Here is a 23,764-nt window from a genome sequence, read left to right as displayed (position 1 = left end):
TGTTCATATACTCGAACCATTCTTCTATCCCGTCCATCATCACTGCTTCTATCTGAATCACCAGATGAGTTTTCAAAAGTTTGTTCAACCCTTCGTTCATCATATATCGGATATTTATTCTTCCAAGAATAAACTTTATCTTGATGATAATCCCTCTCATCTCTCTTATATTTCTTAATCTTAACTTGTCTAACCGAATCTTTAAACATCTTAATATTTTTTTGTAAATCAGCATGTTGTTTTTCATATTCCTCAATCGGAAATGACTCCTTTAATTGTTGTTCCAGCAAATTTATTTGTTCTTTAATCTCACATTCAGTAGAACTAGTCTTTTCCACTATCAGCAGCATTAGATCACGGCTGCATTTATTTAAAATCGCTACCCATTTGTCAACAAATTCTTTATCCGATACAAACTCTCAAGCCTCTTGGAATCATGGATTTTTTCAAATACTGCACCAAAGTACTTCCGTGCAATTCCGCCCTAATCAACCTTTTATATTGGTTTAAACAATCAGTCCATGAACCCTGGGAGGTTTCCCCAGCCTCATTATCTAGCAAGGCCGGTCTCTGTAGTATACGGGAGACTTGCTCCTCTGTAAATCCTTCAAACATTGTTAAAGTATTGAAATATTCAACCACCTAATTATTTGAACAATCCAAAATATGGTATCATTGTTTCAATAGAGGGGGTATCTTAATATATCACGCAAGTATTACCCAGCTCACAAAAGTGTCTTTAATTACATTTATAATCAAGGGTATTTAAAGATATCTATTACATGGTATAGGATCCTTCAGATTCTCCTATCACCACCACACAGGCTAATATTGTGAGCCAGGCACTTTTTTATGGTGGGTAGGTATTCCTCATTTGATCCGCAAATTTTAATACCACTTAATACCAATTAAATCAATATTTTTTTTCTTCTATTTTTTCTTTTTGTTTCTTTACTTAAACATAAGCACTTAGCTTCTATCTGTAGTGTCACTCAGGACTCCTTCCTCAAGGTGCTTTAAAAAAATGCTGTTCATTCATCTCGGAGATCTCATACCGACATGAATTCACGTTTCGCACCTAGTGCTGTGTCAAGGTATATCTCCTGCAATTAGAAATATCCATTATTAACAAACATATTTATATCCCTTTATAAACTTTCTATACAGAAAATCTCCAAATACCTCCAATCAACGCGGAAAAAGTTCCCCACTTCTTTATCCATATCTTTTAAAATGGCCGCGGCGTTCATACTACTTAAATAGGGGAGTTCCCAATCGCTTACGTCAATACTTTTGTAACAACCAATCCCAGAGCCCAACTACTGAAACTCCTCCTCCTCCATTTAGATTACTGACATCCACTCGATCTCTCGATTTAAGCCTTTTGGCTGCACAGAGTTTAAAGAGAAAATCCAAGATTGCTCCTTATAATTTAAAAGATTTTCCAAAAGGCTGAATACTTACACCTGCTTCTTAGCAGGTATAACTGTCTTTGGCTTCATTTTAGCTGTGATTGTTATAGGTTTTGTACTGTTATTCTGTAAAGACACATCTTTATAAAACAAACTACAAATTTGCAGCTTCTTATTCTGGTGCCCTCCTGCTCATTTGTCCCATGCACTAAGGTCATTTTTACTGCAGCAATAGAATGGCTGATTTTCCATTTTTTTAATTAATTGCCATTAACGTGCAGCCATTAAAAAAAATTTACTAATGAGCACTTTCTACCACATGTTTTGTAGGTGGTAAGGGCTCAGTAATCCTGCGGCAGTCAGTATGTGATAATTTAGATGCACTAAGAAGCCCCTTTACTAAGGCGTGCCCAAAAGTGGCCTGCGCTGGTGTAGGTGCGTGTTTTGGACACGTGCTGGTCCATTTCCTGAGTGCGCCTGGAAAAAAGGGAATTTTTTTTTATTGTGCCGGAAAATGGATGTGCGTCAAAATGAAAACCAGCGCGTGTCCATTTTCAGCCTGAGATCTTAAAGCCACTCATTGAAACTGACTTAACTGTAAGGTCTCACATGCTAACTAGGTGGTAAGTGTCCAGCACATGCCAACTGCCCATTATTGCCGGGTAAGTTTCTCCGCGGAAGAAAATAGAAAATATTTTCTACCGCATCTTTTGGGCACACACCAAAAATAGAATTAGCGCCTGGGGCATGTGATAGCCAGGTGGTAGTGCCAATTTGATGCATGTTGGACGCACGTATGCGCCAAGAGCCTTAGTAAAATGGACCCTAACTGATTAGCACAGGAATGCCTACTCTCTGCCCTACTGACATATTCCCTCCAAGAAAAAAATTTAAATATTTTTAGAGTGTCTTTAGCGCTTGCAGTTTTGGAAACTACTGCAGGACGCCTGAGTGCATCCTAAGGGATGACATTTTAAACTATGGTAAGCACGTAGTAGTGCTTACCACAGCTTAGTAAAAGGGCTCCTTATAGACTCATGAAGGGCAGTTCTATAAACAACTAAACGCCTTCAGTGAAGCATCCATTTCCATATGTACAGTGGGGGAAATAAGTATTTGATCCCTTGCTGATTTTGTAAGTTTGCCCACTGACAAAGACATGAGCAGCCCATAATTGAAGGGTAGGTTATTGGTAACAGTGAGAGATAGCACATCACAAATTAAATCCGGAAAATCACATTGTGGAAAGTATATGAATTTATTTGCATTCTGCAGAGGGAAATAAGTATTTAATCCCTCTGGCAAACAAGACCTAATACTTGGTGGCAAAACCCTTGTTGGCAAGCACAGCGGTCAGACGTCTTCTGTAGTTGATGATGAGGTTTGCACACATGTCAGGAGGAATTTTGGTCCACTCCTCTTTGCAGATCATCTCTAAATCATTAAGAGTTCTGGGCTGTCGCTTGGCAACTCGCAGCTTCAGCTCCCTCCATAAGTTTTCAATGGGATTAAGGTCTGGTGACTGGCTAGGCCACTCCATGACCCTAATGTGCTTCTTCCTGAGCCACTCCTTTGTTGCCTTGGCTGTATGTTTTGGGTCATTGTCGTGCTGGAAGACCCAGCCACGACCCATTTTTAAGGCCCTGGCGGAGGGAAGGAGGTTGTCACTCAGAATTGTACGGTACATGGCCCCATCCATTCTCCCATTGATGCGGTGAAGTAGTCCTGTGCCCTTAGCAGAGAAACACCCCCAAAACATAACATTTCCACCTCCATGCTTGACAGTGGGGACGGTGTTCTTTGGGTCATAGGCAGCATTTCTCTTCCTCCAAACACGGCGAGTTGAGTTCATGCCAAAGAGCTCAATTTTTGTCTCATCTGACCACAGCACCTTCTCCCAATCACTCTCAGCATCATCCAGGTGTTCACTGGCAAACTTCAGACGGGCCGTCACATGTGCCTTCCGGAGCAGGGGGACCTTGCGGGCACTGCAGGATTGCAATCCGTTATGTCGTAATGTGTTACCAATGGTTTTCGTGGTGACAGTGGTCCCAGCTGCCTTGAGATCATTGACAAGTTCCCCCCTTGTAGTTGTAGGCTGATTTCTAACCTTCCTCATGATCAAGGATACCCCACGAGGTGAGATTTTGCGTGGAGCCCCAGATCTTTGTCGATTGACAGTCATTTTGTACTTCTTCCATTTTCTTACTATGGCACCAACAGTTGTCTCCTTCTCGCCCAGCGTCTTACTGATGGTTTTGTAGCCCATTCCAGCCTTGTGCAGGTGTATGATCTTGTCCCTGACATCCTTAGACAGCTCCTTGCTCTTGGCCATTTTGTAGAGGTTAGAGTCTGACTGATTCACTGAGTCTGTGGACAGGTGTCTTTCATACAGGTGACCATTGCCGACAGCTGTCTGTCATGCAGGTAACGAGTTGATTTGGAGCATCTACTTGGTCTGTAGGGGCCAGATCTCTTACTGGTTGGTGGGGGATCAAATACTTATTTCCCTCTGCAGAATGCAAATAAATTCATATACTTTCCACAATGTGATTTTCCGGATTTAATTTGTGATGTGCTATCTCTCACTGTTACCAATAACCTACCCTTCAATTATGGGCTGCTCATGTCTTTGTCAGTGGGCAAACTTACAAAATCAGCAAGGGATCAAATACTTATTTCCCCCACTGTATATGTGCCAAAAAGTAGCACTTACATACATTAGTGCTATAAAGACATGCATAAGTGCTGTAGGGGTCCTTTTACTAAGGCGTGTAGGTGCCTACACGTGTCGAACATGCGTCAGATTGGAACTACCATCCGGCTACCGTATTTCTAAAGTAAGACCCAAGGACTAGTAAACAGAGTCATTCCTTAAGCCACCTTTGGAAAATCCAAGTCAAGAGGTATAAACTTTGAAGTGATGAATACCAAGGTGTTCAGGACCAACTGGCAAATATGCATGTAGTTATAGAATACACCCGGTCTATGCGTAATTTAGGTGTTGGCATTTACACCAGGTTTTACTTGGCGCAACTGCCCTTGACTAAATTTAGTCATGCGGACCAGCGCTCGGCATATTCTATAAACCGCATAGAAATTTAGGCTTAGGGCCAAATTCTATAAATGGCACCTTAAAAATTGGCGCTGAAAAACCAGGGGATTAGTGTGATTCTATAAACTACACCTAAATGTACGTGTAGGTTATAGACTATACACACACGCCATTCTTATGACTGAAATTGAGGCGCCCCTATTTATTCCACCTAAAACCAGGCCTAAATACCTGTGCCTAAGTTAGGTGCAGATCATGTGTATTCCATAACAGTTCGCATAGTTTTTTGAAATGCCCATGACCCTCCCTTTCCATAGCCACACCCCCTTTTCCACAGCCACACTCCCTTTTCAACTGCATGCATGAGAATTTACATGCACTGCATTATAAAATACGCCTAGAAAGTTGTGCACATAAATTCTAATTAAAACCAATTAATGCCTCTAATTGGTTAAGAACCAATTATCAGTGCTGATTGGCTTGTTGATCAATTAAGTTGTGCAATCAGTTTGGACATGCAGCTAAATTAGCATGCACAACTTAAGGCGCCATATATAGAATTTGGGGATTATTCTATAATGTACGGCTAAATTAAGGTGTACTTTATAGAATGTGCTTAGGCAAAATTCATTTTGGCGCTGAATTTTTAGGCGTGATATATAGACTCTAGTCCTATATGTGTATGTGTGTTTTTAAATAAAATATGCCTGTAGACACTACATATATACACTACACACATTTACATCCTTTTCAGAGGAGGTATAAATTTGTGTATTAACATTTGTGTGCTATTGGGGGTGCATCTGGGAGTCTATTTTATGAAGGTGCATAGACGTCTTTTTGATCTTCTCATATAGGCATCCTGTTATAAAATAAAGCCCAAGGAGCAAGAGTTGGTGTGGATCGAGACCATATGTAGGAAGTGCAGGGGAGTTGAGTGAATAGGGGAGAGAAACTGCATGGCATGCTGGGGTGTGAGCGAGCACAGGTGTTGAGTGCAGGGGTATATGAGAGAATGGGGTAGTAAGCTGAGTGCAGGGGAGGTAGAGGTTTTAAGAGAACTGGTGGGGTGGACAGGGTAAAACAAAGATGTATGAGAAATTGGAGGAAGAGAGAGCTCGAGTGAGTTTGAAACTTATCAGTAAAAATAATTTTATTTTTAAAAATTGCACTTTTTTAAAGTGGGATTTGTCTGTACTTGAATCATGTCTTTGTAAAACTTCCATATTAGGCTCATATGCATGGTTTAGAACAATATATTGTACTTTTTTTTACATTAATAGAACTTCCCTGTGGTTCTGTATAATTTCATTTGGAGAATGATTATCTTGTTGCTGGTTTTCATTATCTCATTTTAACTCCTTAGCATTGGTTGTTCCTTAGCACAGCCATTTGACACTGTGCATGTGCCAGGAAATTCAGACCCTCAGTATCCAAGTGGTCAGCATTCTCTAACCAAGAAAGTAAACATGCTATCATCTCTCTATATAAAAGGCATCACCAACGTTCTATGAAGCCTCCAGCCGGAAGTGTGAAGGGGGAGAGATATCCAGTTTCGCCATGAGTGTCTGCCCCACCCTCGCTCTCTCTGTAACACAAACAGTGAAGGAAAACACAGCAAAGCACAAAATCAAATCGCTCTCTCTGTAACAGTGAAGGACTCAGAGGGGAGAGGGCAGAGGGCAGGGACAGAGATATCCGGTTTCCCCATGAGTGTCTGCCCCGCCCTCGCTCTCTCTGTAACACAAACAGTGAAGGAAAACACAGCAAAGCAGGCAATCAAATCGCTCTCTCTGTAACAGTGAAGGACTCGGAGGGGAGAGAGGGCAGGGACACACACACTCCCACATGCACACAGAAGAAAACCTTGCTAGCCCCCGTTTCATTTGCATCAGAAACGGGGCTTTTTTACTAGTGTGAGATAAATAATAACCTGTATATTCCCTCATCTCCTCTCTCCTAGAAAACTACCAAATCAAAGTCCAGATGTAATAGCATCGATGATGATGAAGATGGCCAACGAGAATTTCCTGGAAAGGAAACAGGACAACTGCACAGGTCAGAACACAGTGAAGAGTACAGCCCTTGATGTCTACTGTGTATCTTACTGTGGTTTACTCCTAAACTGTGGCTTTAAATCTGTTTTCAAGGCCATCTCTCTGATCAGACAGATTATAGTTTTCCAGTTGAAATTAAGCAGAACAGATTGCTGCATTACAAAAGTAATAGTTAATTCTGTTGCTCTGTATATGGAAATTGTGACTCTCATCAGGAAATAGAATTTTATATACAGCTGTTTACATGGTGAATAATGTTTTCATAATCTGCTTGAGACAGTTTCGCCTACTGAGAAAATAAATGTAGATTTGAATGTAACATATATTGGCATTACATAATATTCTTTACTCCATATTTCACTCTTCCTAACTGCCTTTTAAAAGGTATATTTAGATAACCATGTTTTTAGTATACATTTAGAAAGGATGACTCATGGTAAATTGTGATTTGTTTCTTTTCATCATTTTTCACATTGCATTGGAAAATGGTTTTGATGAAAAGAAATTGCTATGTGTGTAAATGTTTAGAATACTAACATATGCCAACAATCTACCTATCTTGCACATAATGCATTAAATGGGTGTACACATGGGTGATACACAGGTGAGGCTCCTACTTAGATGCTTAACTTACAGATTACTGAAAGTTGCATGTGTCCTGCCACATTAGGTGCTCACACTTACACTGGCTCTATGGTCATACCCACAGCAAGGAAGGGGGCGTATTTTGGATTTGGTTTGGGCTGGCCTGAAAAGTATGCATGTAGTTATACAATGGGCAATACACATATACAAAACATTTTCCCATCAACATTTACACCTGCTCTGAGACACTTGTAAGTTTTAGCTAACTACTAGTTTGGACATAGACTCTGGAGGGGTAATTGAGGGGGCAGTTGGGCTTACCTCTCTGCTATTTTAAAACCACTTCAAAAATCCCCCAGTGGTCATTGACCCTCCTCCCACCCCCCAAAAATGTGAATAAAAATAGTACTCACCAGCCTCTATGACATCCTCAGATGTTATAGCCAGGTCCATTAGAGCAGCATTCAGGTCCCTGGAGTAGTCTAGTGATGGGTGAAGTGCACTGTAGACAGGTGAACCCAGGCCCATACCTCCTCGTACCTGTTACACTTGTGGTGGAAACTGTGAGACCTTCATCCATAAGAGCTGTTATAGTGGTGTACAGTTGGGGGTAATGGGTTTTGGAGGGCTCAGCAGACAAGATACGGGAGCAAAGATGAGGTGTGTACTTGGGAGCATTTCTATGAAGTCCCATTGCTCTCCTGGGAAATCTGGGGGACCAGTCTGCTAAAAATGCTGGCCCCCTCCTACATCCCAGTGGTTTGATTTTGTGTGGATTTATTTTCTCCAATAATGGCCTATAAAGATAAATTCACAAAGCACAAAACATTGTTCGAAATGGCATTTTCGAAAAAAAAGATTGACATTTTTCTTTTTCAAAAATGGGTATATTTCCTTGTTGGATTTTTGTACATTTACCCCTGGATTCTATATAGTGCGCTTAGATTTAGACGCTAAAATCGGTGTGGATTCTGTAACACTGCATGTAACTTAATTGGCTTAACAAGCTAATAAGCACTGATAACAGCACTTAACATGCAATAATGAGTACTAATTGGCACTGATTAGAATTTAGGCGCACAACTCGCCAAGCATATTCTGTAATGATGTGCGCTGAACATCTAATGCATGGAGGGAAAAAGGGATATGGTTATGGGTGGGGAAATGGGCGTTTCATGGATGTTCCAAAATGCTTAAAGGTACCTTTATGGGATTTACAAGAAAAACAGTTATTAGTCTGAGATTGATTTGCTGCAACCATTTTTTGAGGCGTCCAGATAGCTCTATGATGGGAAGAAATATAATATTTGTAAAAAATTAGCAGATGATAACGGTTTATCAAGCTTGACTCAGAACCACTTCCATTGTTTTAGAGAAAATTAATGTTGCACATCTTCCTCCCAGGTTTTCATAAGGCTGGAGCGTATTTGAGCAGTTTTAGATTTTAAAAAACTAGTAAAATTGCGAGACTATGTGATCTTTTTAAAATAGATTTTCAATAAAGGAGATTAAAAAAGTGTGTTGAGATGTTTTATAAAATACTAGTAAAAGAGGCCCGTTTCTAAGCAAATGAAACGGGCGCTAGCAAGGTTTTCATCGCCAACACCCCCCCCCTTCCCTCCCTCCCTCCCTGGCCAACCCCTTCGTTGTTCTGCCATAGCTCCGCCCCCAACGTCATGACGTTTGACGCGAGGGCGGGGCCCGGAGCGATTTCCCACCTCCCTGCCTCCCTACCTGCCAACCCCTTCGTTGTTCTGCCATAGCTCCGCCCTCGAGGGCAGGGCCCGGAGCGATTTTGGTGGCTTCACCACCACGAACCTTCAAACCTTTTTGAAGGAAGTCAGGGCTTGGCTTCACTGACGTCAGTGTCCTCAGAACGTTGAGGGTGAGTTTTATTATAGTAGATTACTTGTATGAAGACTTTGCTTTAATTGTAGCCATTGATAAAATTGCTGATCCGATAAGGAGAACTGAGTTTTAAGACTCGCAAATGTTTGAATGCTATTATTGGATATTATCTTATTAAGAGAGTGGATACCTTTTTGAACCCATTCTCTCCCCCACAAAAAGGGTTGACCATTAATTTTGATTTTTGGATGACCCAATTTCGGAGCTAATATTGAAGATTCATTTGGAGTGTCCTAAAGCGTATCAAGTTCCAATACGCATGAATGTGATGACGAAATTATGGGATTGAGGGAAAGTTATTTGGGCATAAAATAAGGAATACTACTAGGGATCAGAAAATAATTCCATAAATCTTTTTGTTCCACTAGAAGCCAGGAAGGAATATAAGCTCCAGTAGCATGCTTGTTGGGAAATATATGCTTTATGGTATAGAATGAAATCTGGGAAAAGTACCCCTTTCAAATCCTTTGGATTTTTAAGAGTTTTGAGCACAATCTTAGGAGGCTTTGATTCCATAGGAATTTTATGAGTAAATGATCTAACATTGTGTAGAAGGATTTCAGAAGAACTATGGGCAACATGGGCATAAGGACCATTTTTATTGTTTCTAACTTACCCGGCCAAGTGAGGTGAAGGGGATTCCATGATATCAATTGATCTTTGACCATATTTAATATTCTTTTAGTGTTGACCTCTATAGCTGCTTCTGAATCAGGCATAAGATCCAGACCTAAATATCTCAGTCCTTTGGAAGACCGTACTAATCCATAAGGAGTAATAATATCTGATGTAGCATGTATGTTTAAAGGGATGACCTCTTTTTTTGCATATTCATTTTATAACCTGAGATTTTTGCATAGTTTTCTACTAATGATTAAAAAAAGGGATTGATTTATATGGGTTAGAAAAGAAAAGCATGATATCACCTGCATATGCAGCTGCTTTCACTCCTAAGGATTGTAGTCAAATTCTTTCAGTATCATTATTTTGTCTAGTAGCAATAAGGAGAGGTTTCAGGGTTATAGTGGGAAAATGTGGGATATAAATGCAATGAATAAATAAATAAATAAATAAATAAAATAAATAAATAAATAATGAACGAGAGGAAAGGATTTTAACTTTATTTATATATGAGATAGGGTGGAGTGGGACTTTTATTTACAATCATGGCCTGGTTGGTGCTCCTATCAATGGCTTTCTCTGAGTCTGTTGTCATGACCACCACAGAGAGGAGTTGAGTCTTCAATATGTTAGATAGCTGATGAAATAGGTGTGCATTATCAATTATGTATCTGTTTTTCATGAAGCCTACCTGATTTAGATGTATAATGGATCCTAAAATATCTTTGTCTATTAGGGCCCTGTTTACTAAGGTGTGTTAGTGTTTTTAGCACACCTACACTTAGTGCATGCGCTAACCATGTAGGTGCCTATAGGAATATTGTAGGCACGTACATGATTAATGTGCATACATGGTTAACGTGCATTAAAAACGTTAACGCACCTATAATTCTGCTTAGTAAACAGGGCCCTTGGAGAGGATTTTTGCTAAAATTTTATAATCTGCATTAAGTAAAGATATTGGTCTGAATAGTTTGTGACCGATGTGGGGTCTTGCTAGGTTTGGGTAGAATTGTTATGAAAACCTGTGAAATGTAGCAGTATCCATTTCCAGAGTTTTAAATAGAATATCCAGATGTGTAACTAATTGTTTTTTTAAAATAGTTTATAAAGTTCCCCAGGCAGGCCATCTGGACCTGGTGCTTTACCTTTTTGTAGTTGTGTAATTGATTCTATGATTTCTTTTTCTGATATTGTTTTTGTAGACTTTTAATTTCTACTCTGATCACATTAGTTTCTTAAGTTCTGATTAAAAAAATTCTGGTTAAGCTTGAGAATAAGATGTTTCAGATTTGAATAGATCCGAATAGAAATCATGGAAAGGCTGCAATATGTCAGAAGAAGTATTAGTTAAAGAGAGATCTTTTATGTTTAATCAGTGGAATTTGTGTTTTAAATCTTTTCCATTTGAGGTAATTGGCCAGCATTCGACTAGCTTCGTTATGCGTAACATGATCTTTTGTAGTCAAATATTTCATTCATTCAAGCGCTTATATACTGGTTAGACCTAAGCAGTTTGCAGTTTCATTTTACAGGTATTGGGTCTGGCCCTAGTGGACTCCCAGACTAAGTAGTACATTGTACTACTGTTGTACCTGGGACAATGGAGGGTTAAGTAACTTACCCACATGGAGCTCCAGAGGGAATTGAACCTGGTTCCCCAGGATCTCAACCCACTGCTGGCTATCAGGCAGCAGTGGGAATCAAACCCAGTTCCCCAGGTCCACAACCTGCTGCACTAACCATTAGGCCACTCCTCCACTCCATTACGAGCATTTGTCTACATATTCTTCAATGGTTAATATTTGTGTGTTTAGATGACAGATTGGTAATTTAATTGGCATTTGAGAAAGCAGCTGTATATCAATGGTGACTGCAGCATGGTCAGAAATGGTTATAGGCTCAGTGTTAGTGAGAAATACTTGGTCAAGCCTATTATTAAAGATTAGGAAACAATCTATGCTAGAATAACTATGATGAGGGGAGGAGAAAAAAGGAAAATCTCTATCCATAGATTGGAATTGCCTCCAGGGATCTGTTAAATGAAAGGAGTCTATTAGGATAATAATGTAGTATGTGCTTTTGGACAATAATATGTTGCTTTTGATTGCCTATGAAGCCGGATGTCGACAGGCATGTTGAAATCGCCTGCTAATATAATTACTTATTATATATATATATTGTTGGGATATAGAGGAGAAGAAAAGGGGGTCATCCTGTTAGGAGCATAAATATTCAATAATAGTAACTCAGTATTAAAAAGTTTAGGGGCCCTTTTACTGAGCCGCATAAGCGTCTACGCGTGCCCAACGTAAGCCAAAATGGAGTTACCGCCCGACTACTACGTGGCTGTTGTGGTAATTTCATTTTTGGCACGCGTCCAATACGTGCATCTGAAAAATATGTTTTATTTTTGGGTACGCGTAACGGACGTGCACCAAGTGGCATTTGGCGTGCGTAGGTCATTACCGCCCGGTTACCGTGTGAGTTTTTACCGCTAGGTCAATGGCTGGCAGTAAGGTCTCAGACCCAAAATGGACGCACGGCAATTTTCATTTTGCTGCACATCCATTTTCAGCAAAGAACAAAAACGGCCTTTACAGGCGCGCTAAAAAATGGATCGGCGCACGCCCAAAACCTGCGCCTATGTAAAAGGACCCCTTAACTTTTAAGAGAAGCCATTTGCCTTCTGCATCACCAATTGATTGCGTTATTTCAACATTAATATTAACATCTTTGTGAAATAAAATTGCTACTCCTCTGTGTTTCCCTGAAACAGGAGACCATGTAGATTCAGAGTTTCACATAGTGTCTTTTAAGAAATAATTAAGATCTTTTAAATGTGTTTCTTGTAAGAAGACCACTTTGGCCTGCAATTTTCTGAGAACAAGAGTAATTTTCTTTCTCTTCACTGGATGGCCAAGTCCATTTACATTCCAAGATACAAACCTGGTTTTAATAATTTTAGAATCAGGCATATTTTAGTGAATTAGTGCAGTACCGAGTGTTATTTAACATTGTCAGAACATAGGAGGACATTAAGCATAATATTATCAAAATTATATTAATCTGATATGCAGTAAGCCAATAAGATATACCTAATGCACATTGGAGATCAAGGGCAAAGAATCTGCGAGAAACATAAGCATCAATTAGCTGGATGAAAAATGGCATATAGAGCAAAAAAAGAAAAACATGCTCAGCCTATAGTGAATAAAAAACAGGGGTGTAGGGAATACCTCAGTAGGAAAGAGACAAAGCACTCCCAAAAACATACATAATCACCTTTTCAGAGAGGAGGACTACTATGATGTATTTGAAGTATCTTCCTGATTAACATTCTATTGCTGAAGAATTAAGATTAGATAATCTTTTACTTCAAGGTACAATATTCATAGCAATTATCCTTAGTAATTGAGAGAATAATTATTACAATTAGTTAACCATATAACAGTTTATATAGAAACATGCAGAACATTATCTGTAGTATTAATATTTTAATTTAATGAATTACTGATATCTACTAGGGTATTTAAATATAGGAATGAAACTATTCTGTTTATCTAGAATATGTAGAATAAAGAATTAGCTTTCACAAACTGATGGGGCCCTTTTACTAAGCTGCGTAAGCGTCTATGCACACCAATATGGTGTTACTGCCCAGCTACCGCATGGCTCTTGTGGTAATATCATTTTTAGCATGTGTCCGATACGCACATCCGAAAAATAGTTTTTATTTTTGGATGTGCACCAAGTGGCATTAGCCGCACATAGGTCATTACCACCGAGTTACCGCGTGAGACTTTACTGCTAGGTCAATGGCTGGTGGTAAGGTCTGAGACCCAAAATGGATGCACGCCAATTTTGATTTTGCCACACGTCCATTTTCGGCCAAAATTTTAAAAAGGCATTTTTTGCAGGTACGCTGAAAAATGGATATGCGCGCACCCAAAACATGTGCCTACATTACCGCAGGCCATTTTACAGTGCACTTTAGTAACAGGACCCCTGACTAAATGCTCTAAAGCCAACAATGTGGGAATAGAAACATAGAAACATGACGGCAGATAAAGGCCATATGACCCATCCAGTCTGCCCATCCTCTGTAACCCCTAATTCTTCCTGTTCCTAAGCGATCCCACATGCTTATCCCATGCCTTTTTAAATTCTGGAACAGTCTTCGACTCCACCACCTCCACCGGGAGGCTATCCCACGCATCCACCACCCTTTCTGTGAAATAATACTTCCTTAGGTTACTCCTAAGCCTTTTCCCTCTTAACTTTGTCATATGCCCCCTAATTCCAGAGCTCTCCTTCATATGAAAAAGGCTCTCTTCCTGCACATAAATGCCCTTGAGATATTTAAACGTTTCTATCATGTCTCCTCTCTTCCAGCGTATACATGTTGAGGTTCATAAGCCTGTCCCTATAATTTTTGCATTCAAGACTGCTTACTAATTTCGTAGCCGCCCTCTGGACTGAGACGTAAAGGTGCCAAAATAGATTAATGTGCTGCTCCCCCCTTTTTTTTTTCCCATTTTTACCCTACAGATTAATATCTACAGAGTAAGTAAAGGGAGTAAATAAAACAGAATAGTTAATCTTTCTAGAATGTAAATCTTAGCTAAAGTTTAACTATCTATGCCTGCAAATATAAAATCGAAAAAAAAGGGCATGCTATAAACATGGTGGATGTTACCTACATGTTCCAACTTGTGCATGCTAGTTCAGATGATCTTACAGTGTTTCCATATGTGAGAAAAAGGAGAGCAACTCATATAGGGGTCCTTTTACAAAGGCACATCAGCGCTTTTAGCGTGTGCTAATGATTAACGCATGCTAAATGCTAGATTCACCCATAGAAATCAACGGATGCATGTTCTGTTCAACGCTACTGTGGAGTCCAAACTTGCATCTATGAGACTGGTATCCTGCGTCCCCTGAAGAAGCCTTTTGGTGAAACGGGTCCGTCGGGTTTGTATGCCATTCATGACTACCAGATGCAGTCAAGCACAGTCAGTTAAGTTAAGTTGAATTTTGATTTGAATATATCATCTACCGTTGGACAGTGGGAGCGCTGGTTAATTGACCAAAACCTTTTGATTTGTTTTTTTGGATATTTGTGTATTGCATAAAAGAAAAAATATAAAAAGAAAAAATATTTTTTGCATAACCTTTTTGGTTGCCTGGGGTTTTTTTGACCGATGATTATACAGTAACGCACTCTGACCAGGACGCAGCATTGAGTCTTGGAGTGGGCAGGTTATTATCTTCTGAGGTCTTTTCCCCCTGTTTTGATTTTTTACCTTTCAATGGTATGGTGTTGATGCATATCAAGACATACGCTCGATTTTGGTGACATTACTGTGGTTGTCTTTAAGTGAGTCGTCCCCCCCCCCCCCCCCCCCCCATTTTTGTGATTGTTACATCTAGAAAGAAAAATAGAGGGCTGACAAAACAACTTGAGATTTTTGGGTCTCATAGAAGGCGCTGAGGGCTCAGACACATTACATTTTTACCTCCATGTCCTCCATTGATCTTACATCTTCAGCTGGAATCTCCACTAAAATTAGAAAGAGCTCATCATTCGCTGAGCAAGCTGAAAACTGGGGACAAGACTCCGTGCTCAATTGTCGTCAAGTTCCTGCGTTTTCCACAAGTGCTACAAGTTTTGACCACAACAAGGTCTACCCCAACTATCATCTATAGAGGGCGAAATATCACAATAGTATCAGATCTGTCTAAATCTACTGCCCTTAGGCAAAAGCAATTATTCTAGTGAGGGAGGATGAGGAGTTAGGAAATTTGTGCCCTTGCCTACCCATTCTTTGTTTCCCTGTGTGTCTTTTCTTAGGATTTGTTATAGTTGGTTGAGTTGTTGAGGAATTGTTTTTTTTTTTTTTTGTGGGATGGCTGTGTGGGTTTGCTAGTTTAGGGTCGGGAAAAGGAGATCGGTCGTAGCTTTTAAAGTCGGCCAGATATGGGGGGATAAAGTAGCACCAGATGCGGATAAGTTAATATTTATTTAAAAGATGTTTCATTGAAAAGAGTAATTCGTGGACAGAACCGCTATGAGTGAGCTCTGGCTTGACGGCACCGTGAGTCATGTGGACTAAAGGGGGTAATTTTGGAAAAGTCAAGGAGACAGTTTCGTTACCAAATGGCTCTGAATTGTTTAAAATGGCTCTGGGGATGCCAACATTGGGCTGGAAGAATTTAATGTAGTGGGTGAAAAGTTAAAGTAACAGAAATGAGTTATATATATGGGTAATAAAGCTGCGACCAAAATTTAATTTCAATAAAGAGTAGTTGTGCTATTATTTATAAATTAGGTTAGTTGTAAAGAAGGTATCTGATGATGCACGAATGTCAATGTTATGCACCTATCAATGTGAATAGGGCTTGTAAAATGAGGGTCAAAAGGTTTTCTTACAAAATTTGTATAAATTCATTGAAGCAGAGGGGTACAAACATGACTGCAGAGACAAATTACCAAAACCTTTAGGCACCCTTTCATACATCTATGAAACACACTTATAAATATTTATATTATTAACATGCTTTTACAGGTTGGGGCGCCGACGGAAAACCATGAAGCTATGCCGTGCATTGTCTGATTTGGTGGTGTACACAAATTCTGTAGCAGCTCAAGACATAGTTGATGATGGTAAGTTTGAGGCAGGTGGAGGAGTTGCCTAATAGCTAGTACAGAGTCCCAAGAACCAAGGAAACCAGGTTCAATTCCTATAGCAGCTCCCTGTGACCCTGGGCAAGTCACTCAACCCTTCATTGCCCCAGGCTCAAAATAAGTACCTGTATATAATATATAAACCACTTTGATTGTAATCACAGGAAGGTAGTTTATTTATTTATTTGCTACATTTGTATCCCACATTTTCCCACCTATTTGCAGGCTCAATGTGGCTTACATAGTCTCGTAAAGGCGTTCACCAAGTCCGGTAGAGAAACAAATACAGGTTTTGTTGTGATCGAATAAGGTAGGTGTGTTTCAGGCAACATGGGGGTCGAAGAGAGAGAAGGTAGTATATTGTCCAGCACGATCATTGGATTTGCTGTGTTGCCGGGTGTAGGGATTTATGTTGGGTCGGTAGGGTAAGCATTTTTGAACAGGTTGGTTTTTAGTGATTTCCTGAAGTTTTAGATGGTCGTAGATTGTTTTCACAGCTTTTGGCAATGCATTCCATGGTTGTGTACTTATATAGGAGAAGCTGGATGCATAGGTGGTTTTGTATTTGAGTCCTTTGCATTTTAAGTAGTGGAGGTTTAGGTATGTTCGTGATGATCCGGTTCTGTTTCTGGTTGGTAGGTCTATAAGGTCTGTCATGTATCCTGGGACTTCACCATAGATAATTTTGTGGACCAGGGTGCAGATTTTGAAGATGATACGTTCTTTGATTGGGAGCCAATGCAGTTTTTCTCAGAGAGATTTAGCACTTTCGAATCGTGTTTTACCAAATCTGCTGTGTTTTGGGCGGTCTGGAGTTACTTTGTGAGTTGTTCTTTACATCCCGCAAAGATTCCGTTGCAGTAATCTGCATGGCTTAGAACCATTGATTGTATTAGGTTACGAAATATTTCCCTCGGGAAGAAGGATTTTACACGTTTAAGGTTCCACATTGAGTGGAACATTTTCTTTGTTGCGGAGTTTACTTGGCTCTCAAGAGTAAGGTTGCAGTCGATTGTGACACCCGAGTATTTTTATTTATTTATTTGTTACATTTATATCCCGCACTTTCCCGCTCGTCATCAGGTTCAATGCGGCTTACATAGCTTGTATAGAGCTGGCATACTATAGAAAACAGAGAAACAATGGGGTGTGGAAAATAGGGAAGTGAGTCAGGGGTGGGGTAGGGTTGAAAGGGGGTGAGGGATAGTCATTGGGCGGGTGGGGAAACATCGTCCATGTCCAAGACTTTTTTAGGCTGTCTGAGATAGGAAGGGTGTGGTTTGGGGTGTTTTATGGTTGTGGGTTTGTACTTATTGTGTTGGGATGAGAGGATGAAGCAGCGTGTTTTTTCAGTGTTCAGTTTCAGTTGGAATGATTTTGCCCAGGAGTCCATGGTGTTCAGGCCGAGCTTGATTTCATTGGTGATTTCTGTCAGATTGTGTCTGAAGAGAATGTAGATTGTGACATCATCTGCAAAGATGAATAGGTTGAGGCATTGATTGGATAAGGACTTTGCCAATGGGATCAACATTATGTTGAAGAATATTGGTGATAATGGTGATCCTTGAGGTACTCCACAGGCTGCTTTCCACGGTGGTGATATGTTTGAGTTTGATTTTACTTGGTATGTTCTGGTGGTTAGAAAACCCTTGATCCAGTTGAGTATATTTCCACCAATCCCGAAATGATCTGGGAGTCTTAGTAGTATATTGTGGTTTTACCATGTCGAATGCGCTCGACATGTAGAATTGGAGGAGAAGTATGCTTTTACCTGTAGCTATTTCCTGCTTGAATTTGGCCAGGAGAGTGACTAGGACAGTTTCAGTACTATGGTGGGAGCAGAATCCTGATTGTGATTCGTGTAGTATTGAGAACTTGTCCATGTAGTCAGTAAGCTGTTTGGTCACCAAGCTCTCCATCAGTTTGCTAGTGGGATAGATGCAACTGGGCGGTAGTTGGCGAGATCGTTTGTTTTTTTTTCTTGGAGTCTTTTGGTATTTGGGTGAGTAGGATGTTGCCATATTCCTTGGGGAAGAGACCTTGTAGCATGAAGTTTAGGTGGGATGTAAGGTCTGCTATGAAGCGGTCGGGGGTGGATTTGAGTAGATGACTTGGACAGGTATCCAGTTTGCAGTGGGTATTGGCGAACCTGTGAGTCACCTGTGTAACTGATTCAGTGGTGAGGAGAGTGAATGTTGACCAGGTTCGATCAGCTGGGTATCCACTGGGGTTTAGGTCCATGTCATTGATGAAGTTTTTGATGTCGGTGTTGTGCTGAGGAAGTGTGTTGCGTAGTTTTATTATTTTTTCATTAACGTAGTTAGCAAGTTTGTCTGCGGATGGGGTGTCTGTGTTGGTTGTGGTGATTGGGTTGGTGTCTAGTAGCTTATTTACGAGTTGAAATAGTTTCTTCAGATCTTTGTAGTCCGGTCCTATTTTAGTTTTGTAGACCTTTTGGTCTGTCTTATTGCGTATTTGTATTTTCTATGTATTTGTTTCCAAGCGTTGAGTGTGTTTACATCTTTTATTTTTTTCCATGCTCGTTCAAGTTTCTTGGATTGTGTTTTGAGTTTTTTTAATTTGTCATTGAACCATGGCATCGAGTTTTGTCTTCTTGATATTCTTGTCCTCAAGGGTGCTATTTCGTCTAGTACGCTTCTACATCTTTCATCCCAGTGAGAGAGGTAATGTATGGAGTCCGTTCGTGCTGTCCATTCCTTGTCATTTATCTGTTGCCAGAATGCATTTGAGTATATTTGCCCTCTTGTACTGTAGGTTGTATGTTCTTGTGTACGGTATGATCCCTTTTTCCACCAGTTTAGAGAGAGGTTTAGTTTGTAGTGATCGGTCCAAGGTGTTTCTGTCCATTTGAAGTCTGTTAGTAGTAGGTTGTGATCTGTGGACAGTTTGTGTGATAAGAGGTCCAGTGTGTGCCCTTTGATGTGGGTAGTTTGTATGTTAGACCATTTAAGATCCCAAGAGTGGAGGAAGTCGTCGTATTCACGTGTGTTGGTCAAGTTGGGGTCTTCTAGGTGAAGGTTTATGTCGCCTAGTATTAGTATATTGGAGTTGTGTACACAAGTGTTTGAGATGAAGTCCGTGAAGATAGGCTGGCTTTCAGTCCAGTTACCGGGTGGGACACAGTTCAGTTGATCGATTAGGGATTTGTTATGGATTCTGATTGAGGCAATTTCGAGTTGGGATATTATGGACTCGGCAATGGTTTTGGTGGTGAATTGGGATCGGTAGATTAGTGCTATGCCTCCGCCTCTCTTATTCATTCTGGTCCAGAGAGTGATTTTGTATCCTCGAGGGCATAGGTCAAGGATTATGGGGTCCTTTTTTTCTGACATGATCCAGTCTGATATTGTTGTTTTGTTGACTGTGGACCTGGCATTAATGTAGCCCACTTGAATATTTTGGTATGGGACATCTAAGTTTGGTGATGTGTGGATTTTTGTTAGTTGTCGTTCCATTCCATATCCTATCCTGTTTCTTCTTACAAAGTTATAAATTTAGTTTTATGTTAGCAGTTTGTTATAGTACTACCAATATCATTTTCACAATATCAATCTTGCAGGAGATATTTGCATGATAACTATAAAGGATAAAGTGTAAAGGGTCGTGGATTTGATATACTGCCTTTCTGTGATACAACCAAAGTGGTTTACATATATTATATGCAGATACTTTGTCTGTTGCTAGTGGGCTCACAATTTAAGTTCTATATGTATTCATGTTGCTATAAGCCTTGATGAATTTTGTTTGAACATTAATACAATATTAGCAGATGTGATAACCCTTAATATTAACAGAAATGCTAGAAGAAAAAGATGTAGCCCAGAACTGTAATCATATTTGTTGACAATCCTTATCTTGGCTAGCTGCACTAACACAGAGTAAATAAAATATTCAATCACACACATCAAAATAGTAATACTCGCCATGTTTTAGTTTGAAATGTTACTGTAGTGTACCTGGTTTAGAAATTGTTTAAGTAGCTTGGAGGTGTTTAGAATGGAATCCATTCACTTCATGCAGGGCTATAGATAGCTACAGCCCTTTTGTTAAGTTGTGTTAGGTGCTAGCATGTGCCTAATGCAGCTTAAAATGGCACACTGAAGGATGTGCTCAGTCATCCAGCAGTAACTTCCAAATTAATGCATGCTAACTGTGTGCTAAAAAATATTTTAAATTTTTTTGAAGGGGCATGTCAGGGGGGTGAAGAATGGGCATTTCTGTGCTAATCAGTTAGTACAGCTTCATTACAGTGTATTAACTGGTTAGCACAGGAATACCACATGAGCCCTTACCACCTACAAAATGGGTAAAATCCTTTAATGGCCACAGGCTGATGGCAACATTAGTGTATCACCATTAATACAAAAAAAAAAAAAACAACTCAAAAAAGGAATTTTTACAGCTGTGGTAAAAATGGCCTTAGTGAAAGGGAAAAACCCACATAAGGAAACGCTAGCACCACGTTTTGCTGCAGCTTAATAAAAGGACCCCTAAGTGCAGCCTATGAGGTACCAAAATTGTGCTCTATCAATTGGCTTCCCTTGTTGGTGTGATGCAAGTGGGCAGGATGGAAGCACGCTGGGAGCACTTGGGTGCATGTTGCACAGGGCGTGTTTCCAGCTTACAACGCTCCTGAGTGTATGCCATGTATTGCATGATACCCAGTATATGTCCTTCAGATCCATTAAGTATGATGCAATTGTGACTCTCCTGCTTAACGTGAATATTTCCAGAAGTTATTGGGAAGCTGAGTAAGAATCTGAAAAATAATCATTTTACATTAAATGCTTAATTAGTGGCATGGTCCAGCCCCATTGCTCAGCTGATGTACTGCATACTGCCATGGTCTTTGGTTTGATTTCTGGACCAGGCATCTGCTTCCTGGGCTGGCCAGGACTGGGGATTCTATGGAAGCAATGTTCACAACCTTTTCGTGGAGAGGGACTCCCAGTCATTGTACCCAAGCTGCAAAGGACTCAAATCCAAATCAATTTATGCATCCAGCTTTTCCTACATAAGCACACAACTATGGAACGCACTACCAAAAGCAGTGAAAACAACATATAACCACCTAAACGTCCGGAAATCACTAAAAACTTACCTGTTCAAAAAGGCATACCCTACCGACCCAACTTAAATACCTGAACCCAGCAACACTACTAAACCAAAGAACGTAAATGCCATAATGTAACTCTTACTTATACGATTCCCTAATATGTTTGTTCCACATGAACCCTATTCTACCATAACATCACTGTGTAACTGTTTATTCCGGAATTAGCGAACGCCTTTACGGTACTATGTAAGCCACACTGAGCCTGCAAATAAGTGAGAAAATGTGGGATGCAAATGTAACAAATAAATAGTGACACCTAGTGACTATACTTATTACCAACAAAGGTAAGGCATACTTCTCCATGACATTCAGCTGAGAGCTGCTGTCTCTGCAACTATGCTAAATGAGCTGGGAGGGGGAGATAGAAGTTGTTGTTGAAGATTTATAGCACTGTAGCATTCTTAATTTCTCAAGAGTGAGTTGTACTACTTATTTCAAAAACCAGAGCCAGCAGCAGGTATTATTCAAGGCAAAACAATTGGCACTATTGAAAAAACAAAAGATTTACTGACATATAAGACTGCTTTGCTTGGGGGCCTTTTTTACTAAGTCGCATAAGTGTCTACGTGTGCCCAACGCATGCCAAAATGGAGTTACCGCCTGACTACCACATGGCTCTTTGCGGTAATTTCATTTTTGGTGCGCGTCCGAAAATATTTTTTATTTCAGGTGCACATAACGGACGCATGCCAAGTGGCATTTGGAACGCGTAGGTCATTACTTCCCGGTTACCGTGCAAGTCTTTACCACTAGGTCAGTGGCTGGCGGTAAGGTCTCAGGCCCAAAATGGACGCATGGCAATTTTCATTTTGCCGCACCTCTGTTTTCGGCAAAAAAAAAAGGCCTTTTGTTACAGGCGCACTAAAAAATGGATTGGCACGTGCCCAAAATCCGCGCATACAGTACCACAAGCCAGTTTTCAGCACGCCTTTGTAAAAGGACCCCCTGGTTTGTAGCTGCTGGAAACGGTCATGAGTTGAGCTGAAGTCATTCCTCTGGGCCTAATAGATTAGAAAAGCTTTATTGCTATGCAGTGTACATAGAAGCAAAGCATTGTTAGATAACCTACTAAATTGCTGTGGATCTTTTTCCAAACTTAGCTATGTACAGATAGAATCATCAGTGCATAGGTATTTTGAAAAAAAATCTTCAATAGATGACCAGAAAAATTGCAGAGCTACCTCAATGGTACAAGCTTTTCATCCAGAAAGCATGGCCCTTTATTTTCTTGCTGTAACCAACAAAACTTTGCTATTTTCAGCAACACTGAAATATCCACATTTCCAGGTTTGTACACTGCCTTTTTTTTTTTCCTGTAGTTCTCCGTTACAGGCACCCCACAAACAATGGCATTAATATTTCATTCTTAATCTGTATGTGAAATTGAATGCAGATACATATATTTTCTCCTTGAATGCTATTTGCAATAAAAGCTGATTAGCAGTACTACAAATTATAATGCCATTTAGCATTTATCGGGTTTTAAGTGAGATTTTATTAATCCAGCTTCATTGCATGGGGGACCTGTTTGGGGCAATGTTAAGGCTCAGAGGCATTTATCAGAATGAAAATATAAAATAGGACCACTCACATCAGTCCTATTAGTAAGCACTGTTCTATAACATTTTTGTTTAGATAGGAGAGACCATTATAAATAATAACCAAGCCATATATAAAGCCACAAATGCAATAGGTACTCCCAATAATCAATTCAAGGTCTTGGTCTGTTGCACAGTAATTATTCCAAGTATCATATATGTTTATTAGCAAAGTGAATATATACTCAAAGAAAAACTTCAAAGTGCTTCACAAAACTTCAGAACATCTTTAAATTGCTTCATAATAAAGTAGCAGCACACAATTAGGAATACAGAAACAGAGAAAATGAAGGCAGATAAAGACAATATAGCCTATCCAGTCCATCCATACCATGTACTATAATTTCATCTCCCTTAGAAATCCTTTGTATTTGTACCAAGCTTGCTTAAATTTAGATACAATCTTGTTCTCCACCACGAGGCTGTTCCACAAATTCACTACCCTTTTTGTATATCCTTAGGTTACTCCTCACTCTGTCCCCTTTTACCTTCATCCTCTATCCCCTCATTCCAGAGCTTCCTTTTAAATGAAAGAGACTCAACTCCTGTGCATTTATGCCAGAAAGGGATTTAAATGTCTCTATCATATCTCCCCTCTCCTGCCTTTCTTCCAAAGTATACATGTTGAGATCTTTAAGTCTGTCTTCATATGCTTTATGATGAAGACCACTTACCAGTTGCCTTCTGGACCAACTGGATCCTG

At 39.9% G+C, this 23,764-nt stretch overlaps 1 protein-coding gene across 1 annotated transcript in view; it reads left to right on the top strand.

Annotated features, from left to right (window-relative positions):
- PLCH1 (phospholipase C eta 1) overlaps positions 1-23,764 on the top strand; it is a 184,753-nt gene that overhangs the window by 135,011 nt on the left and 25,978 nt on the right. Inside the window, exons 13-14 of the mRNA XM_030217030.1 lie at positions 6,431-6,525; positions 16,208-16,305. Of these exons, the coding sequence (XP_030072890.1) occupies positions 6,431-6,525; positions 16,208-16,305 (193 nt within the window). The remainder of the gene's footprint in view (positions 1-6,430; positions 6,526-16,207; positions 16,306-23,764) is intronic.

This window comes from Microcaecilia unicolor, chromosome 10 (genome assembly GCF_901765095.1).
Source record: "Microcaecilia unicolor chromosome 10, aMicUni1.1, whole genome shotgun sequence".
Taxonomy (NCBI): domain Eukaryota; kingdom Metazoa; phylum Chordata; class Amphibia; order Gymnophiona; family Siphonopidae; genus Microcaecilia; species Microcaecilia unicolor.
Note: the sequence above shows the minus strand (reverse complement) of the source record. Positions and strands in the feature narration are given on the sequence as shown.